The following is an 18,069-nucleotide window of genomic DNA, read 5'->3' as shown; positions in this document are numbered from 1 at the left end:
CTTTGGCCTTTTCTGTTGAGGGCCACATTGCCTTAGCAGAAAGAAGATGCTGCCCTCAACAGAAAATAATGCTTTCCCACTCCTGAATTTAAGACAAATATGTAAAAACAAAACAATATCGTTAAATGGATGGAAAAGTTTGGGGCTAAGCTTAATCACATTAGTGACTGTTATGCTGACTCCTGAGGTTAAAATGATTGTGAAAGAACATTCTATTAGAATGATTTTGCTTATCGGTTCTTAAAAGTTCCTTCATAAAATTTGGAAAGAGGCACACAGGGATGGCTCTGCTAAATTTGTTGCAGCTCCCTATTGCCGTCTTCTAGATTTACAAGGCATTCTTACAAGAAAACGAATGTTTTAAAATAATAATAATAAAAAACCTTACTGTTTCTGAGACATGACCACAAATGTTTCTCAGGGCTTGTCAAGTACAGGTGTGGAGAACACAGATAATTTGGCCTATTTTTATTTTTCCACTTCACCATATCTTTTGAATAGAAACCAGTTTCTAGAGAACAAAGCTCACTTAATTTAAAACAAACGTCGAAGAAGAAAAATGGCTTCTAATTGGTTCTTTCTGGTTGTCCCTGGTGTTCTCCACATGTTGTTGTGCTACAACTTCCAAGGACCCTGACTATTGGTGAAGCTGGCAAGGATTAATGAGAGAGAGAGAGAGAGAGAACCACATTGGCCATTCCTGGTGTAGTGTATAGGTAGTAGTAACAATAATAATTTTATTATTTATATCCTGATATGTTGCTTCTTGTGGGGGCTCATCTGTGCTCACTGCAGGAAACTAGACTTGCATACTTCAGTGTGCCTTGTGTAAGTCGAAGCAAACTGGTTTTGTTGTGTGGTAGCGAAAGGAAGAACTGAAGAAAGGGCATCCAGCGACGGTATTCTGGGAAATGATACATGGCGAGAAAATTGGTTTTCTGGAAGTACATTTTATGTTGTGTGAAAGCTCAAATATAATGCACAAAATATCATGTCAATAAAATGGAATAAACTGCAGTATGAATGCAGCTCAAGTGAATGGTATGGTGACAATTAGCCAGATTTTCGGAGTAAATGAATTGTATGCATCTCTTTGAGGTTGCATGCATCATCTTTTCTAAATAATAAAATATGCACATGAAATAACTTTTTGAAAATGAGATTTATTCTAATTGTGTGTGTGTGTCTGTGTGTGTACACTCACTCACTCCTGTTTTGAATGTCTATGTTAAGCCTAGATGTGCCCTTAATGGTCATCCTTTTATCCCTCCAAACTTCAGCTATGATGTTATATTTGCTGGGGGACCTGAAGAGTTGTTAAAGAAGTTCCAGCAAGCTAATCACAAGGTAGTGTTTGCAGCAGATGGATTGATATGGCCTGATAAAAGACTAGCAGACAAGTACCCTGTTGTTCGCAGTGGAAAACGGTACCTTAATGCAGGAGGTAGGTAGTTTCGTCAAAACTGTTTGATTTATTTCACAATATTTATTTAATGCTTGATCGTAATGAAACTTCAAAAACGGTTCTTTAGTGCTGAGGGTGTTCCTACTGCTTCTGGAGAGTTCTGTGGCAGCTGCCGATCCCAGAGTTCAGTTGGTAGAGCATGAGACTCCGGATCATGGGTTTGACTCCCACATTGGGCAAAAAGATTCCTGCATTGAGTGTCGAGATCTCCAAGCCACCCCATAAATAAATCACAATTCACACAGAATTTTTGTTTAAGGTTTTTGGCATAATTTTGGCCACAACTTTATTAAAATACATAAACATAAGTGGTTGCTTAGGCATTGGTTCCGACTATCTGTCCCCGGCCAGGGACAGAACTGACTCCCAGATTCCAGCGAAAGCCAGTAAGGGAAAACAATATTGGGGAGAAAATGGATATGAGCCCCAGGCCTTCACCTCTCTTCATGCTCCCAGGGGCTTGCGCAGCCCCAGACCAGGGATTCAGACAAAAGCATGGCGAGCCCCTGGATTCCTTTAACACAATTCCCTTGCAGCAGCAGCATTGGAGGCTGCAGGCACTGCCAACCACATCCCCTCCACCAACCAAAAATTAACCAATGCCTAACCACAACCTTACAAGTTGTGACAATTTGCTACGCAGTAGGCAAAAACCAAATGGCACCAGCCAATCTGCCAAATGGACAAAATTCCTACCAGGCCCCTGCCCCAGAAGCAGACGACCCCATGACAGGCATAGCAAGGTCAAACGCAACAGCCCTAAATTAGGGAGGGTGGGCGATCCAATGCATGCAGCAAAAGAGACTGAAAAAAGCTGCATGCCAAGAATATATAACCTTTGGGCCAACCCTCTAAATGGTAACATCGAAATCTCCCCAACAACCCAAATTGGCCCAGTCACAGTCATGGCCATCCAAATGGTCCCACCCAGTAACCAAGATGGGGTGTCCTGTTAAACCCCACTGCAACATGTGCTTTCCATGAAGGAGAACACTCTTTGCAGGAGGTTGGACTGGGTGATCCTGGTTGTCCCTTCCAGCTCTACAGTTCTGTGATTCTATATTCCAGATTCCACCCACTCTGAAAACTAGATGTTTTCTATTTATCCAGGGCAGGACTTATCTAGCAGCTAATGAACTCTGACATACTCTTACACTTTGATGCCATTCTTAAAGCTCTCCACGTCATGTTGGACTAGAACTCACATCACTCCTGACTCCATGGGACATGCTGGCTGGAGATTATGGGAGTTGAAGCCTAACATTATCTGGGAGACCACAGATTCCACACCACTTCTCCTCCTCCTCCTTAATTTATTTATATTTTCAAATTTATATATTTCATTAATTTTACATTCATTTTAACATTTCAAAGTTTGACTTCCTTCCCTCTCTTTCTGTGGTTCCTTAAATTTATTTTTTAATACGGCCTAGGACCCTCGTACCTACGGGACCGCCTCTCCTGGTATGCCCCACAGAGAAACCTACGGTCTGCAAATAATAACATCCTCAAGGTCCCAGGCCTCAGAAAGGTTAGGATGGCCTCAACTAGAGCCAGGGCCTTCTCGGCTGCGGCTCCAATCTGGTGGAACGCTCTGTCACAAGAGACTAGGGCCCTGCGGGACCTGACATCCTTCTGCAGGGCCTGCAAGACAGAGTTGTTCCACCAGGCCTTTGGTCAGGGCGCAGCCTGACTCCCTCCTCTGGCAACCTGCTTAGAATCTTGCTTAATTAGTTGCCATTAATTTGATTTTAATTGATTTTTATAATGAAATATTTTTAGAATGTGTGAATATCTGATTGTTTGATTGTTGATTGTTGTTAGCCGCCCTGAGCCTGGCTTCGGCTGGGGAGGGCGGGATATAAATAAATTTTATTATTATTATTATTATTATTCTGCATATCCAACTACATTTAATTTGCTCATTTGATTATCTACTTTAAATGGATACTCTTATGAAACTACAGGTTATTACAATAATCCTGCCAATGTTTTTATCTGTTTGCAATTTATCTGTAAATATTCAATAAACCATTTCCATTCTTTTATTAAAAGTTTGTTATCTTGATTTCTTATTCTTCCTGTAATTTTCACCATTTCTGCATATTCCATAAGTTTTTATATCCATTCTTCCTTTGCTGGGATTTCTGCTTCTTTCCATTTTGGGGCGAGTAGCATTCTTGCCACTGTAGTAGCATGCATAAATAAATTTCTATACAATTTAGGTAGTTCTGTCTCTATAATTCCCAAAAGGAAAGCCTCTGGTGTTGTTGTTTTTTTTACAAAGGTTATTTTGAACATCCTTTTCAATTCATTATATATCATTTCCCAGTATGCTTTAACCTTACTATAAGACATGTGATAAAAAGAACCTTCTTTCTCTTTACATTTCCAACACTTGTTTGATTTAGATTTATACATTTTTTGTTAGTTTACTCAGTGTTAGATACCAATGATATATCATTTTCATATCATTTACGTGCTGTAAATTTTATATCCATATTCCACAATTGTTCCCATACTTCCATATCTATATTATGACCGATATCTATTGCCCAGTGTATCATTGAGGATTTTACTTGCACAGAGATTCAGGGAATTTGTACTAAGACAAGTCTCTGGTCATAAATGGATGGGAAAACTTTACCTAGTTTCATCTACTGGGACTTCCTGAAGTTAGATGTTCGGTGCAGGCAGCTCATTTTCAAGTGGAAACAGTGATGTCTTTATTTAGTTCAATCTATGGTCTCTTTCAGGATTTATTGGATATTCTCCATCTGTAAACAGTATTGTGCAACAATGGGACCTCCAAGATAATGATGACGATCAGCTTTTTTATACAAAAATCTATATCGACCAATTAAAGAGGGTATGTTGAACCACTTTATGAATCATTTTTATGACTCCTGGAGTACATCAGCTTTGCACACAATTGTGAAAAATGAGTGATGAACCAAGCTAAAATTCTGGCTATGTTTAGGTCACTTGAAAGAATGATTCTATCTTCTATAAATATCCTATATTAGCTCAAATGGCATCTACAAACAAGAGGGTTTGGATGCAGGGTTTTGGAAAATTTTGGAACCCCAAAATTTCAAGATTTTTCATTGGGATGGAATTCTTTTTTCCAATGATGACTGTGCATGTTCAGTGGCCAGGTGGAATGCTGGCAGATTATGTGTGTGGGGGGGGTGTTGCATATGGGAGTATTCTAGAAAAGGACCTGGTCAATAGGAACCTGGACAAGAACACCCCTCACTGTAACATTTTGTTGTAGGTTCGATGTGTTTAGTTTCATGCTGTCATCCGCCTAAATTAGAGGTAGTCTGCCTAAGGACTTTTGGACATCCAGGAAATAAACTCCTGCACAATTCTAGTATTACATGGGTGTTGTATTGATTTTAGTGGAGATTTTAGCAGATCTTTGGGTGAGAATTCTATTGCAGTGGTCCCTTTGAAGAACACGGTTTGCTGCTCGTTCTCTTTTTTCAAAGCAAGGCACAAACAAGAAAGTCAATATGTATAGCAGCAACATCTGAAGTCACCCAAATTGTTCTGTATATATCCTGGTATATTTCCAAATTTTCTTTATTTCAAGCTGTTAATGTATTAGTGTCAATTGGCAGCTCTTCTCCTATACCGCTGACTCATCATTCTTTGAGAAGTCATGAACTTAATTTGCTTGGCTTACAAAACAGAAAGCAAGCCTTTGTTTGTAGGATGATAGAAACCGTTGGCTAAATGAATTCTATGTTCTTGACGAGGGACAGATCTGTATGACACGCTGAACTATGAGGATATATGAGGGATTGGGAAACATCTGGCATAAGAATTAAGGATATTAAAATGAATTGTCAGCGAAAACATCCAGTCATGTTTACAGATAGTTTACATTTGTCAAGATGGTTAGAATTCTGTTTGTAGAGTGGTACCTCGGGTTACATACGCTTCAGGTTACAGACTCCATTAACCCAGAAATATTGCTTCAGATTAAGAACTTTGCTTCAGGATGAGAAAAGAAATTGTGCTCTGGCGGCATGGCAGCAGCAGGAAGCCCCATTAGCTAAAGTGGTGCTTCAGGTTAAGAACAGTTTCAGGTTAAGTACGGACTTCCAGAACGAATTAAGTACTTAACCCGAGGTACCACTGTACTGCCCTTGATTTTATAATACCTCATTTAGCATATTTTATATACTTACATTTTAGGAACGCATTAATATCACGTTGGATCACAAGTGCAACATTTTCCAGACTCTCAATGGAGCAGTTGGTATGTATTCTGAAGTGTCTATTGAGTGATGAAGGATATGCCTCTCAGATTTCTTCCTTGCCATTTCTGCATTACCTATTATATAATACAATACATCCAAGGGGCTTTCTGTACATTTATACTTCATATGGAATTAACATCAAGTGGAGTTTGGTTACATGCCCCCTGGCTTATGTAGACTTTCATTGGCTTCCCAGTGGGAGAACTGACTGACCAACTGGAAGATCATGTAGTTATTTGAACATTGGATCACTCCTCATCCCAGAAAAATAAAACCTAGAAAGATATCTCAGCTTTTTTCTCCCCACAATAGAAGTAGGCAAAGGAGAGGGAGAGAGGTGGCAGAAGTAAGTCTGCCTCCACTGTTACCAGAACAGCCCTGAGGGGGAAAGATTGTATCTGGACAGGCCCTGACTTACAACAAGTGTTGGGAAATAGTCACCCTGTTCCTCTGAGGAAGCAGGTCCCATTGTCATAAATATGATCCTCTGAGGAAGCAGGAGGTCCCATTGTCATAAATATGATAAATATGGGAATAATAATGATATTTAAAACAAACAAACAAAATATTGTGGTTCTTATTTGGCAACTGAAAATGTTCCTAGTAGAAATTAACAGCCTGTGGATCGTAGGCTGAAATGACAGGAAATATGGAGATTTTTTTTTTTTAATGGATGCTCAGAGGAATGCAAAGAATGCTGTGAGAGTCTTGTTTTAGTAAACTACAGATGATGTATCTTTAACTTCCTGGTGGGCTGCAGATGAAGTGCTCCTGAAATTTGAAGATGGAAGAGCCAGAGCGAGAAATTCACTGTATGACACTTTGCCAATCACTCTCCATGGAAACGGCCCAACCAAAGTGAGTAACGGCGACTTTGTTTCAGCTAAGTTTTTTATTTATTTAATGATACTGGGATACTAGCAGCCTAATGAGAATTAGTTGACAGTGGCAGTAGGGCAGAATTATCACATTCTGTTTCACCCCTGGTTTCCACTCATTTAAGCTGAGTGAGCACAACAGCAGAGCCTTGTGGAACTGGCCTTTAATTGAAAGGTACAGAGACAAGATTTTATTATACTGCTGAATTAATTAGGGCTGTTTTTCCCCCCACCTCCCAATTGTAGCTTAATCTCAATTACTTTGGAAATTATATCCCTAATGGCTGGACCCGTGAAACTGGATGTGGTGCCTGTGATACAGATTTATTAGACTTCGCCACACTTGAGGTAAGTATCTGTTGCACGTGGCTGAATTCTTTCAATGTTGAGCTACATATTGATCGTCATGGCATTGTCTACCTCCTTGTGCACCTGGACTGTTGCTCCAGCTTCTCCCTCCTTGCTTTTATCAACCCTTCCCATCCTGCTACCACCTACCTTTCCCTCATCTTCACAGTTTTCTTCCAGGCCCTTCATGCCCATATTTAGTTTTGGTCTGAATCACTTAATGCTTCACAGTTTCCAGATGTTTATATAACGTGTCTGGTACAGCGGTAGAAACATATTTTTTTTGTCTTTTTGGCACATGTTTGTGCAGGTTACAGTACATTCTTGGTCTTCATTGATTCAGATAATATACGAAATGTTTTTCCTGGCACTGACAGCTAGTCATGATTCAAAGTATCATTTGGGGGGGGGGGAATAGCTGACAAAGCTTTTTTGCACTCACTCAAAGAGAACCGACTGCTAGCTGGCATTTCATAGACATCATCAAATCTTACACTTTACATATGCAACCGTCAGGATTCTTACTGGCTAATTGGATTGTTAAGCTTATTGGCTATACGTTTGCAGTCCACTGTAATTTCTGGCAGCAGTTCTTCCATCAGTGTCAGGGGTAAGATAACTCCTGAATGCCATCTGGGTCAGCTACATTGCCAGGCTACCATAGTCTTCAGGGGAAAAACCTGATCCCATAAGAACTTTAGAACTCAAGGAAACTACTTCCATTGTTCAAAATTCTCAGTGAGTTTTCCCACCCCATCCTTCACACTCTACCCCTTAGTGATTATATTATATATTCTGATTGCATCATTAATACACTTATATACAGCCTGAGAAGGGTCATAGCTCAGTGGTAGAACATCTGCTTGCTTTCAGGAATATGGGTATAGGAATGCAGCATAAAACTTACTAATTTCTCAGACAGCATTTTGCTCACTTATTTCAGGAGGAATTTCATTGATTCTTATTGTATCATTTTATTTTAGCTATTAGTGTCTCAAAACAGCAATTAAAAGTGTATTCAGAGTTATAACTTGTGTAAAACTGGAGGTTATTTCCCAAGATATATAATATGGATCATTTTGTTCATACTGTTTTAAACTTCATACTGTTTTAAACTTCATAAGATTGTTCATACTGTTTTAAACTTTAAAGTAAAAGCTTTTCGTGGTTTCTTTTATTTTTGTGCACTTTTTTTTTAGGAGACTCCAACAGTAACAATTGGTGTTTTCATTGAACAACCAACTCCTTTCCTGCCTAAGTTTCTAGACAGATTGTTGACTCTGGACTATGCAAAGGAAAAAATTACCCTCTTCATTCACAATAATGTAAGTACTTTAGGTGGTAATTGAAGAGTTACATTTGTAAATTAGTTAATGAAGTTGGTCTAGTTATGTAGATTGACAACAAAGTTAAGTTCTTAAACATTTAAATTGATCTCTTATTACAGAAAAATAATGTGTGTGTACATATATGTATACACATGCATGTATGTACATGCACACGTGTTTAGAATAAAATTTCATCAAAAGCATGTTAACTTCTCCATTCTTCCTCACTTCAGTACTGTTTATAAGACATGCAGCTATGCCACCATGACTTAAACTACTTGTTCTTTTGGTTTTTGAAAGTGGTGGAATTACACCATCTACCAATAAATATTAAATAGCTCCTCCAAATAATTTTTAAGGGCAGCTGTTAAAGCTCCTGTGTTTTGGCATCTATAAGTATAAGCAGAGGGGGGAATGTTGGTGTGTGTTGGGGGTATAGCTCCTCACTTGTGAAAGAGCATTTTATTTGGACTGCTCCTTGTGTGGCCTCTAGATGCTTTTCTCCAGTTTATTTTCCAGTATACCTTCAGATCTGAAAGTTTCTCTCTTTCTCTCTTTCTCTCTTTCTCTGCTGCCCCCCTTCTTTTAATACCATGGATGGGGAACCAATGGCCCACAGGCCTAATTTCCCATGAGGCCATTTCCCACAAACCATGCCCACCTCTTCAACCCTTGATGCCCATGGGAAGGAGGTAAAGGCACAACCTTCACTTTGCACTTTGAAGTCCATTTCCAAATGTTTTCAGTAGAAGACAAGGATCTTTGCCCAATAGGTTAAAAAGGTTCCTCATCTCTTGCTTATCCCTTCCATTTAACTTCACTGTCACCTATTTCTCATAGAAAGTATACACAGCTCAGGCCACTGCCTCTGAATATCAGTTGTTGGAGACTATAGGAGGGGAGAATGCTCTTGTGTTCAGATCCTGCTAGCAGGTTCCCTCAGACATCTACTGAGAGAACAGGATGCTGGACTAGATGGGTGATTGGCCTGATCTAACAGGCGCATCTTACATTTTTTGCTTATTTTGTCTGAATATCTTTGGGGTAGTCAATATTGAGAGGGGAGCAAGCAACGACTGGTGAAGCAGTTCACAATGTGATATCTGGTGGCAACTGCATGGTAATAGAGAGGGAGAAGAATTCTCTTAACTTTATAATTGCTGAGAAGTAAAGAAATGGGTTGCTGCAGCTGCACCATTCAAGTGTATGGCTGGATACTCACATCTGATGACTTCAGGCACCCTCAGCCATGCTGGGGCAGTTTATCCACCCAGCAACAGCACGCTTACCTAGGGTTGACCTCAGCAATGTCCACCACCACACCCTGATGAGCAGTTAGTTCTGTGGAATTGATGTTTGCATGCTTCCACACCTAAAAAAAGGTTGGTCCAATCAAAGACCTTGCTTAGGTTACATCCCAATTTATTCATGAGCAAATAATGAATTATGGAGAACCATTGCTATTCATTTTTACAAATGCAAACAATTCTATATATACTGAGGCTTGCAACTCAAATAGAGTCACAAAACTGAAAACAAAGTTTTATAAATTTATGCCTGGCACAATTTCACATATCTTTTATTCGCTAACTAGTATGGTTTTAGTGGTTCAGGGAAGATACTGAAATAGTTTTACACCCCCCCCCCCAGATTTTAGAGCTTATCTAATGAAACTGACTTTCCACAAGCAATGAGTCCACCCCTTTATCACTTTTTAACTACTCTGATTGATGTGTAAAAAGATAAGATCTCTCTAGGAATAATAAATCCCAGTTAGGGAATATTTAATATGTAGTGTCACTCTATAGTATAGAAGGTAATGCCATGGGCAAAATATCACAACCATATATTCTACATTAATTAACAAAAACTGGCTACAACCTTCCATTTCCACCCAGCTTCTTTTAAGAATAAGAAAATCCAATACATTAACAGCTTAATGTTAGGCATGTCTACTCAGATTTACTCCCACTGTGTTCAATGGGGCATACACCCAGGTTGAACTTTATAGGATTGGAGCCTAAGGAGTTAACGCATCTGTAAAATAGCAGGAGTGACGTAAAATAGTAGTTGATCTTGGGCTTGTTTATTCTGCTGCTAAATTTCCAGTGTTATTTTTTACTGTGACGGTTCCTGCTGATTATCATAATATTTTTAGTAAGTGCTAACATCCAAGTTCAAAGTGGAACTTATTTGAGGCAAAATAATATTTAAAGAGGAACTCTGTAAAGGTAGACTGACTTTTTAGAATGATTATTGCTCTTCTTATTTTTTCACCATCATTATAAAAATGAGTAACTATAAAATCAATTGTCAGAGATCTAGTTGTGTTATAGGCGCGATGCAGATAAAACAAAAGTACAGTGGTGCCTCGCAAGACGAAATTAATTCGTTCCGCAAGTCTTTTCGTCTTGCGAGTTTTTCGTCTTGCGAAGCACGGTTTCCCACAGGAATGCATTGAAAATCAATCAATGCGTTCCTATGGAAACCGCCTTCAGACCAGGTCCGGGGACAGTCTGTCCCCCGACCTCTTCTGAAGGCCGGCGGGGGGGGGGGAGTATTTGTTTCCCCCCGCCTGCCTTCCCGGGACAGCGGAGACTTCTCCGCTGTCCCGGGGGATCTTAAAATGCTGGCAGGCGGCAGCGAAGGCTTCGCTGCCGTCCCCCAGCATTTTAAAAGCCCCCGGGACAGCGGAGACTTCTCCGCTGTCCCGGGGCGATTTTAAAATGCTGGCGGGCGCCAGCGAAGCCTTCGCTGCCGTCCTCCAGCATTTTAAAAGCCCCGGGACAGCGGAGGACTTCTCCGCTGTCCCGGGGCGATTTAAAAGCCCCCGGGAAGGCAAGCAGGGGGGACAAAGACTTTTGCCCCCCGCCCACCTTCAGAAGAGGTCCAGAGGGCTCTCCAAGCTGCGGATAGCAGCCTGCTGCCCCGCGCGAGGGGCGCTCTGCTTAAGAGCGCCCCTTGCGCGGGGCAGCAGGCTGCTATCCGCAGCCTAGGCGGGAACTCTTCTGAAGGCTGGCGGGGGAGAAGGGCTTTTCTTCCCACCGCCAGCCTTCAGAACAGCCTTCTGAATGTTGGCGGTGGGGAGGAAAACCTTCCTCCCACCGCAAGTCTTCAAGACAGGTCCGGGAACAGAGGAGAAGCGCTGCGCACCTTCCCCTCTGTTCCCGGACCTGTCCTGAAGGCTTGCGGTGGGAGGAGGGCTTTCCTCCCCACCGCCAACATGCAGAAGGCTGTTCTGAAGGTTGGCGGTGGGGAGGAAAAACCCTCCTCCCACCGCAAGCCCCGGGAACAGAGGAGAAGCGCTGCGCACCTTCCCCTCTGTTCCCGGACCTCCCACCGCAAGCCTTAGGACAGGTCCGGGAACAGAGGAGAAGGCGCGCTGCGCTTTCCCGCTGTCCCCAGAGATTTCCCTATGGCCTTTCGTCTTGCGAAGCAAGCCCATAGGGAAATTCGTCTTGCTAAGCCGCTAAAAAATCGGAAAACCCTTTCGTCTTGCGGGTTTTTCGTTTAGCGAGGCATTCGTCTTGCGGGGCACCACTGTATTTTAAAATGTTATTTCCTCTAGCACCTTCTTTTTTCAGGTATGGTATTTTCCTGTCACTGGGCTGTGTGTTCTTCTGATTCTTTTTTTGCTTCCTAAACAAAATACCATATTTTTCTGTGTATAAGACTAGGTGTTTTCTTTAACCGAAAAGTTAGGTTTGAAATTGGGGCTCTTCTTATACATGGGTAGTGCTGAGGGGTGTTTTCTTAATTTGGAGTCCCCAAAAATAGGGGGCGTCTTATACATGGAAAAATACGGTATATCTTCCTTTCCTCTGGGTCTCTTTCTCTTACTATTCCTGATTTCTGGTGTCCCTGGTGGAAACAAGCATGTGTATGGGGAGGGGAGGCATTCCTGCCTGGGGCTCCACCACCAATCTGTGTGCATATGTTTCAGTGTCTGAAGCAAGTTTATGCAACTAGCCTTCCTTTGGACCTTGAAACAAATGTCTGTAGGTCAAGGATGCCCTTCTGCAGGAGGTATAGTGAAGGCACCTGCTACATCTCTATGGAGAACTTATACCACAGGCTAGTACTGGCCTTTACACGGTATTACCGATTTCTCATTTATTTATTATTTCATTACGTTTTCAGGAAGTTCACCATGAAAGACATATCAAGACATTTTGGGAAAAAGCCAAGCACATGTTCAAAACGATACAAATTGTGGGGCCTGAAGAATATCTGAGTCAAGCTGATGCCAGGAACATGGGAATGTAATTTTATTTTTAACGATTTATCTCCTCAGATCTATATATGGACAGGAATGAAATGTGTAGATTTAGATGGGAAGATGTCTAATTAAAATGAACACACAACCAAATCATTGATGCAGTGGCCCCAACAATGTATTGTGTTTATGAGCAATTCCTGCTGCTTTCTTGTAGGGCCGTTGCTTGTTGGCAAAGATTTAATGATCTATCATTGAGACTTCCAACATATGTTTTTAGAGTGCTAAGACTAATAGTTCATGTTGAAACTCAGCAGATGTTGTAGATTATTCATCAGCCCCTCTGTTAAGATCATTATTTTATTTTTAGGTGTTTTTTTTAAGAAGGTTGGCTAACTTCTTTTAAAATTCAACATCTAGCATTTACATTCAAGTAATGTAAAATACAGTAGTAATAGTAATAAAACAATTGTAAAAGCCATTTAAAAAGCAGAAAGACTAGCAATAAAAATAGGGAAACAGCAGGTATAAAATAGATCATCCAATAGAAGTTCAGGATGATAAAACTGTCTTGATCTGGCACCAAGAAGCTAACAACATAGGCACCAGCTGTGTGCCTCTAGGGCAGGCATCCCCAAACTCGGCCCTCCAACTGCTTTGGGACTACAGTTCCCATCATCCTTGACCTCTGGTCCTGTTAGCTAGGACGATGGGAGTGTCAGCATCTCAGTTACGACCGAGCTGATAAAGCACATCTTCCAGAATTGCCCTCCAACGTGATTAACGACCTGAGCCTTTGATGAGGCCTCAGGCACATTCCCATCTAGCAGAGAATCAAAGCAGCACGTGGAAGGATGAGATAGTATGAGCTACATGCTATGCTTTATTTTCTAGCTACGCAGACAGCAAAGAAAAATACATCCTCTCTCTATGAAAGCAGAGAGCAACTGAAAACAAAGGAACAAAGGAACAGGAAACCACTAACGTCACATCCGTCTCCCATCTCCCGTGAGACTTCCAACAGTATGGAATGTGTGGAATGTAAACAGAGTCTTGTGACTCCAAAGCACTGCTTAGTGGCAAACAGAAACTAACAGGGAGTTGTGGTCCCAAAACAACTGGAGGGCTGAGTTTGGGGATGCCTGCTCTAGGGAAACGGGTCCAGAACTGGTCCGCACCACCAACCCCCCTCCCCAAACTACTCTCTCTCCAATCTCTACCCATCTCTAACAGTGTTATGTGGGCTGCCCTGCTCAGATGTTTATAAGTAAGGCACCTGTTACCATGCTTGTGAGCTGTGGTTTTCTTCTTTCCAAGCATTCACTGGCCTCCACACCTTGATCCTGTGAATTCTTGCTGCCTCTCCCAAGGCCCAGACACTTCCCCTGGGACGTGAGAAGCTTGTTGCAATTCTAGCAGAGGTGGACGCTGCCACGGCTCAACAGAGTGTCTTTTTGCTGTGGAGGGGGGCTGCGTCCTGGAAAAAAAATATCCCTGTGGCTTTCACTCTCAAACAACCTTTCCACTGAACAGAATAGCTCCCTCATCATTGTATGACCTGCAACATATGTTTGGGATGATAACATACAGCTGGTTCCTCTTTCATTGAAAGGTTGCACCACAGGAAAAAAAAAAAGATGCAGCTGTTATAAATTATGAAAGTTCTGGGAACGAGAATGTTCATAGCCTTCAAAATGATCTATGTTCCATAGCTTTTATAATCAGATCCCGGTATCACATCTCTTTGTCTCTCGCGCATATACATGTGTACTGGATTGGTCATTTACTTTAACAGTGCAGCACAGCAGTTTAATATCACATTTTATTTTCCAACAGAATTCCCTGGTATTAAACCAGCCAACTATCTATGTCAGTATTTTGTTAACATCCACAGTTTAACTGCAGTAGGGTCATCTAGTCTAATCCCCTTGCAATTCAGGAATCATTTTGCACAAAGTGGGGCTCAAGTCCATGGCCCTCCCAACTGAGCTATTGCGTGAGTCTCCAGTCCAATAGTAAAACAGTAAACTAGGGTTATGTTTACCACTTACCTACCTGTCTGTTATGTGGGGGATAATATTGTGATCAGAAATTAGAGCTGTACATAGAAGACAATGGTTGTATTAATATGTAATTTATATTTGTGATCATGTATTCAGGAATAGGTATGAAATAGGTATGGTGGGTATCCATAAATTGCTATTGTATTGCCATATTTAATTTTCAACATATTAGGTGTACACTTGGATTAATTGATGGCATTGTTATTAAGAATTTTTTTTTTTCATTTACTGGGAAGGGACAAGTTAATGACAGTGAATGTGAATTTAGAAAAAAATTGGGGTTTTGAAAATATTGGGAATACAGCTCTCCAAATCTGGGAGAAATAGAAGAATTTCACTATGCAAATCTTCCAGAAGATGGACAAATTTCCCCAAATTGGTAGTAACATCATCTTCAAAAATCCAAGACATTCTGTGCAAAGAGTGAGACTGATATTTTGAAAAACTTCCTTCTGGTGGATAGATAAATCAAGCAAAACCCAGATTGTATTATTAGCCATAAAACCTATTACTTTCAACTACTAACAGTTGCTTTAGGTAGACTTGTTTCAGGAGTCGAGTTGCCAATTCAGGTAGCTATTAAGCAAAATAACTTCTTAAATGCACACTGCAGCTGTATGCTTAAAACTATTATCATCTCTTTGGAATGGAACATGTTTGCATTGCTAATGCCTTGTGTGTCTCTTCCTTTTCAAGGGACATCTGTCGGCAGAATGAAGGATGCGACTATTATTTCAGCATAGATGCGGATGTTGTTTTAACGAACCCCAGGACTTTAAAACTCTTGATAGAACAGAATCGGTACGCTTATGGCAGGAGGGGTTGGGGAACTTATCAATTCTAGGTTCTTTTATTGGTTTCATTGACTACTATAGGTTTGGTTAGTAATTCCTTGAAATAGATTTCTCATGAAAGAAGACATATCGGGTGGCATCCAGTGGTGTTCATCTACTGGTAGAGTAGATTTCCATTTGCGCAGTGGTGTTTCCCATAAGAACTGTGGAGAGCTGCAGTGGGGGAGGAGAGGAAAATTACTTCTGCATCACTGGATATCGCCCATTATGTCTGGGCAGAGGAGAATATTAATGCACTCCTTTATGTGCAGACTTGCCTTCCATTATGACTTAGGGGGGGCTCTTTTTTAAAAAATAAAATAAAAAAAATGTATTGGATTTTTACAGTTTTATATTCAATCAAACAACACAATATAACATTTGTCATATAAAAGAAAAAGAAATCCCACCCCCCCTCCCCGTGACTTCCCTCAACTTCCCCTTCTGGTTCTTTAAATATTTACTACTTCTGAGTATTTATTAACTTATTTTTATAATCTTATACCTTAATACTTGTATTTTCTTATCAGCTGTATACCAAATTTTCTTTCATGATTACATCTTACAGTCAATTTCATTCCATGTTGTCCTTACTTAACCGTTGATATTATTTTCTTGTAAGTGTTTAATCAAACCCTGCTAGTGAGTCCATATCTTTACAGTATTTCTGTAAATACATGATAAAAGGTTCCCAGTCTTTTTTAAAAAATTCTGATTTAGGGGGCTCTTCTTAATCATGTGAATGCTCTGTCATTGGTGGATATGTGCTGCTGGGATGGAGACCCTCTCCCCCATGCTTCTCTGCACATATTGCAGTAAAGGCACTTCCTTCAGCATGTTTCCTTTTTGATCACGTCAACTTTCTTGACTTTGACGACAGTGTGTCTAGAAGAGAGACTCAGTTTCACTATGTGTCAGTTAAGGCTTTAAAAAGCTTTTTATCATTCACACCGTTAATCTATTTTATCCTGATTGGCAGCCCCTTTCCTAGACATCAGGCAGAGATCTTTCATCGCTATTCTAGCAGAAGCCTTTCAGTGGGAATGCGAATGATGGAATATAAGACTTTATGCATGCATGCATGCATAACATATACGCTTCGCTGAGCTATGGCCCTTGAAATTTCACGTTGCAGTTGTTGCTTTACAAATTCAGAATTCAGAAAGAATTGGTTTTTCTCACTATCCCAGAGGCAGTGACTGGAAGCAAAGAGGCCTATTTAGAATATGTGACAGCTATTAACACCCGTCTGTTCCCCAGTTATAGAGTGTCTCCTTGTGATTGCCTCACATTTCAATCTTTTTGTTAACTTTCAATGCAATCATGTTTTTAAAACAGAAAGATGATTGCCCCTCTTGTACTGCGCCATGGGAAGCTTTGGTCAAACTTTTGGGGGGCGCTGAGCCCTGATGGATATTATGCTCGGTCTGAAGACTACGTGGATATTGTCCAAGGAAACAGAGTGTAAGTTAACTGTTTGCTCTTTTGTATAGGTGCCGACTATGTGGGGCCCTGGGTGCAAATTTAAAATGAAGGGGCTGCTACCCCCCCTCCGATTCGACTTGGTGGCATGCGTACACTCTGGAGCATGTTGATGTCATATCGACACACCCCTGTGATGTGCAGGAGTGACATTGGCCCACCGTGAGTGTGCCAGAGTTGCACATGAGCACACCCTGGGCACATGCAATTCCACATACAGACATCCAACAGCTATCCCAATAGTAGTTGTTGAAAAACCACCTTGTTCATACTTTTTTGGATTTGGCACGTATGTAAGCACTGATCATGTCTATACAGTGGTACCTCTGGTTACGAACCTAATTTGTTCCGGAGGTCTGTTCTTAATCTGAAACCATTCTTAACCTGAGGTACTTTAGCTAATGGGGCCTCCTGCTGCCGCCACACAATTTCTGTTCTCATCCTGAGGTAAAGTTCTTAACCCAAGTTACTACTTCCGGGTTAGTGGAGTCTATAACCTGCAGTGTTTGTAATCCGAGGTGTTTGTAACCTGAGGTACCACTGTATTCCAGCTCTGCTCCAAGGAGCTGCTTCGTGACTGAGCAGAGAACTCACTGGGTAACCTTTGGCCAGTCGTAGTCCACCAAACCTACCTCACGTGGTGGTTGTGAGGATGAAATGGGGACAAAGAGAACAATGTATGCCACCTTGAGTTTTTTGGAGGAATGGTGGGGTATAAAACATACATAACATGCCACATCAACGTATGTGTTAAATAAATTGGTTCTGGGGGACGGACGGACACAATTGTGGTGGCTGTATTGAGTATTGCTTCAGTGAACATTTCTTAAAGTGAGTTATTTTTAAGACACAGTCAGCTGTGAGTGGCTTTCAGCCCTTTTTTGGCTAACTAATCCCTGTAACGTGTTGAAATATCCTGTGGATATCCTCAAAACCCGTCTCCATGCATGCCCCACAGTCAAAGTAAAAAATAAAAACCAAAGAAGAATCCGGTAAGAAGGACTTTATTTAACGCTTGTAAAGTTCTGCATAACCCTGGGTTGTAACTTAGTTTGAATTGCTTGCATTGACTGTGTATTAAATTCCTTCAGCATACCCCCAAACAATTTACTTTCCCCATACTTCCCACATGTTTCAGTTCTGGCTTTTTCCTCAGCCAGAAACCATAAAAGAAGGAATTAACTG

The 18,069-nt window shown here is 41.0% G+C and overlaps 1 protein-coding gene across 2 annotated transcripts in view; it reads left to right on the top strand.

The window, feature by feature from the left end:
- The window catches only part of PLOD2 (procollagen-lysine,2-oxoglutarate 5-dioxygenase 2), a 64,094-nt gene that overhangs the window by 33,788 nt on the left and 12,237 nt on the right, over positions 1 to 18,069 (top strand). For both annotated transcript variants that reach the window (XM_083739441.1, XM_083739442.1), the window contains exons 4-12: positions 1,281 to 1,444; positions 4,222 to 4,334; positions 5,672 to 5,735; positions 6,497 to 6,594; positions 6,861 to 6,962; positions 8,162 to 8,287; positions 12,431 to 12,552; positions 15,266 to 15,370; positions 16,741 to 16,866. In XM_083739441.1, coding sequence (XP_083595567.1) covers positions 1,281 to 1,444; positions 4,222 to 4,334; positions 5,672 to 5,735; positions 6,497 to 6,594; positions 6,861 to 6,962; positions 8,162 to 8,287; positions 12,431 to 12,552; positions 15,266 to 15,370; positions 16,741 to 16,866 — 1,020 coding nt within the window. The remainder of the gene's footprint in view (positions 1 to 1,280; positions 1,445 to 4,221; positions 4,335 to 5,671; positions 5,736 to 6,496; positions 6,595 to 6,860; positions 6,963 to 8,161; positions 8,288 to 12,430; positions 12,553 to 15,265; positions 15,371 to 16,740; positions 16,867 to 18,069) is intronic.

Source organism: Podarcis gaigeae (genome assembly GCF_964106915.1).
Source record: "Podarcis gaigeae genome assembly, chromosome: 5".
NCBI lineage: Eukaryota > Metazoa > Chordata > Lepidosauria > Squamata > Lacertidae > Podarcis > Podarcis gaigeae.
This window is presented reverse-complemented; position numbering and strand designations above follow the sequence as displayed.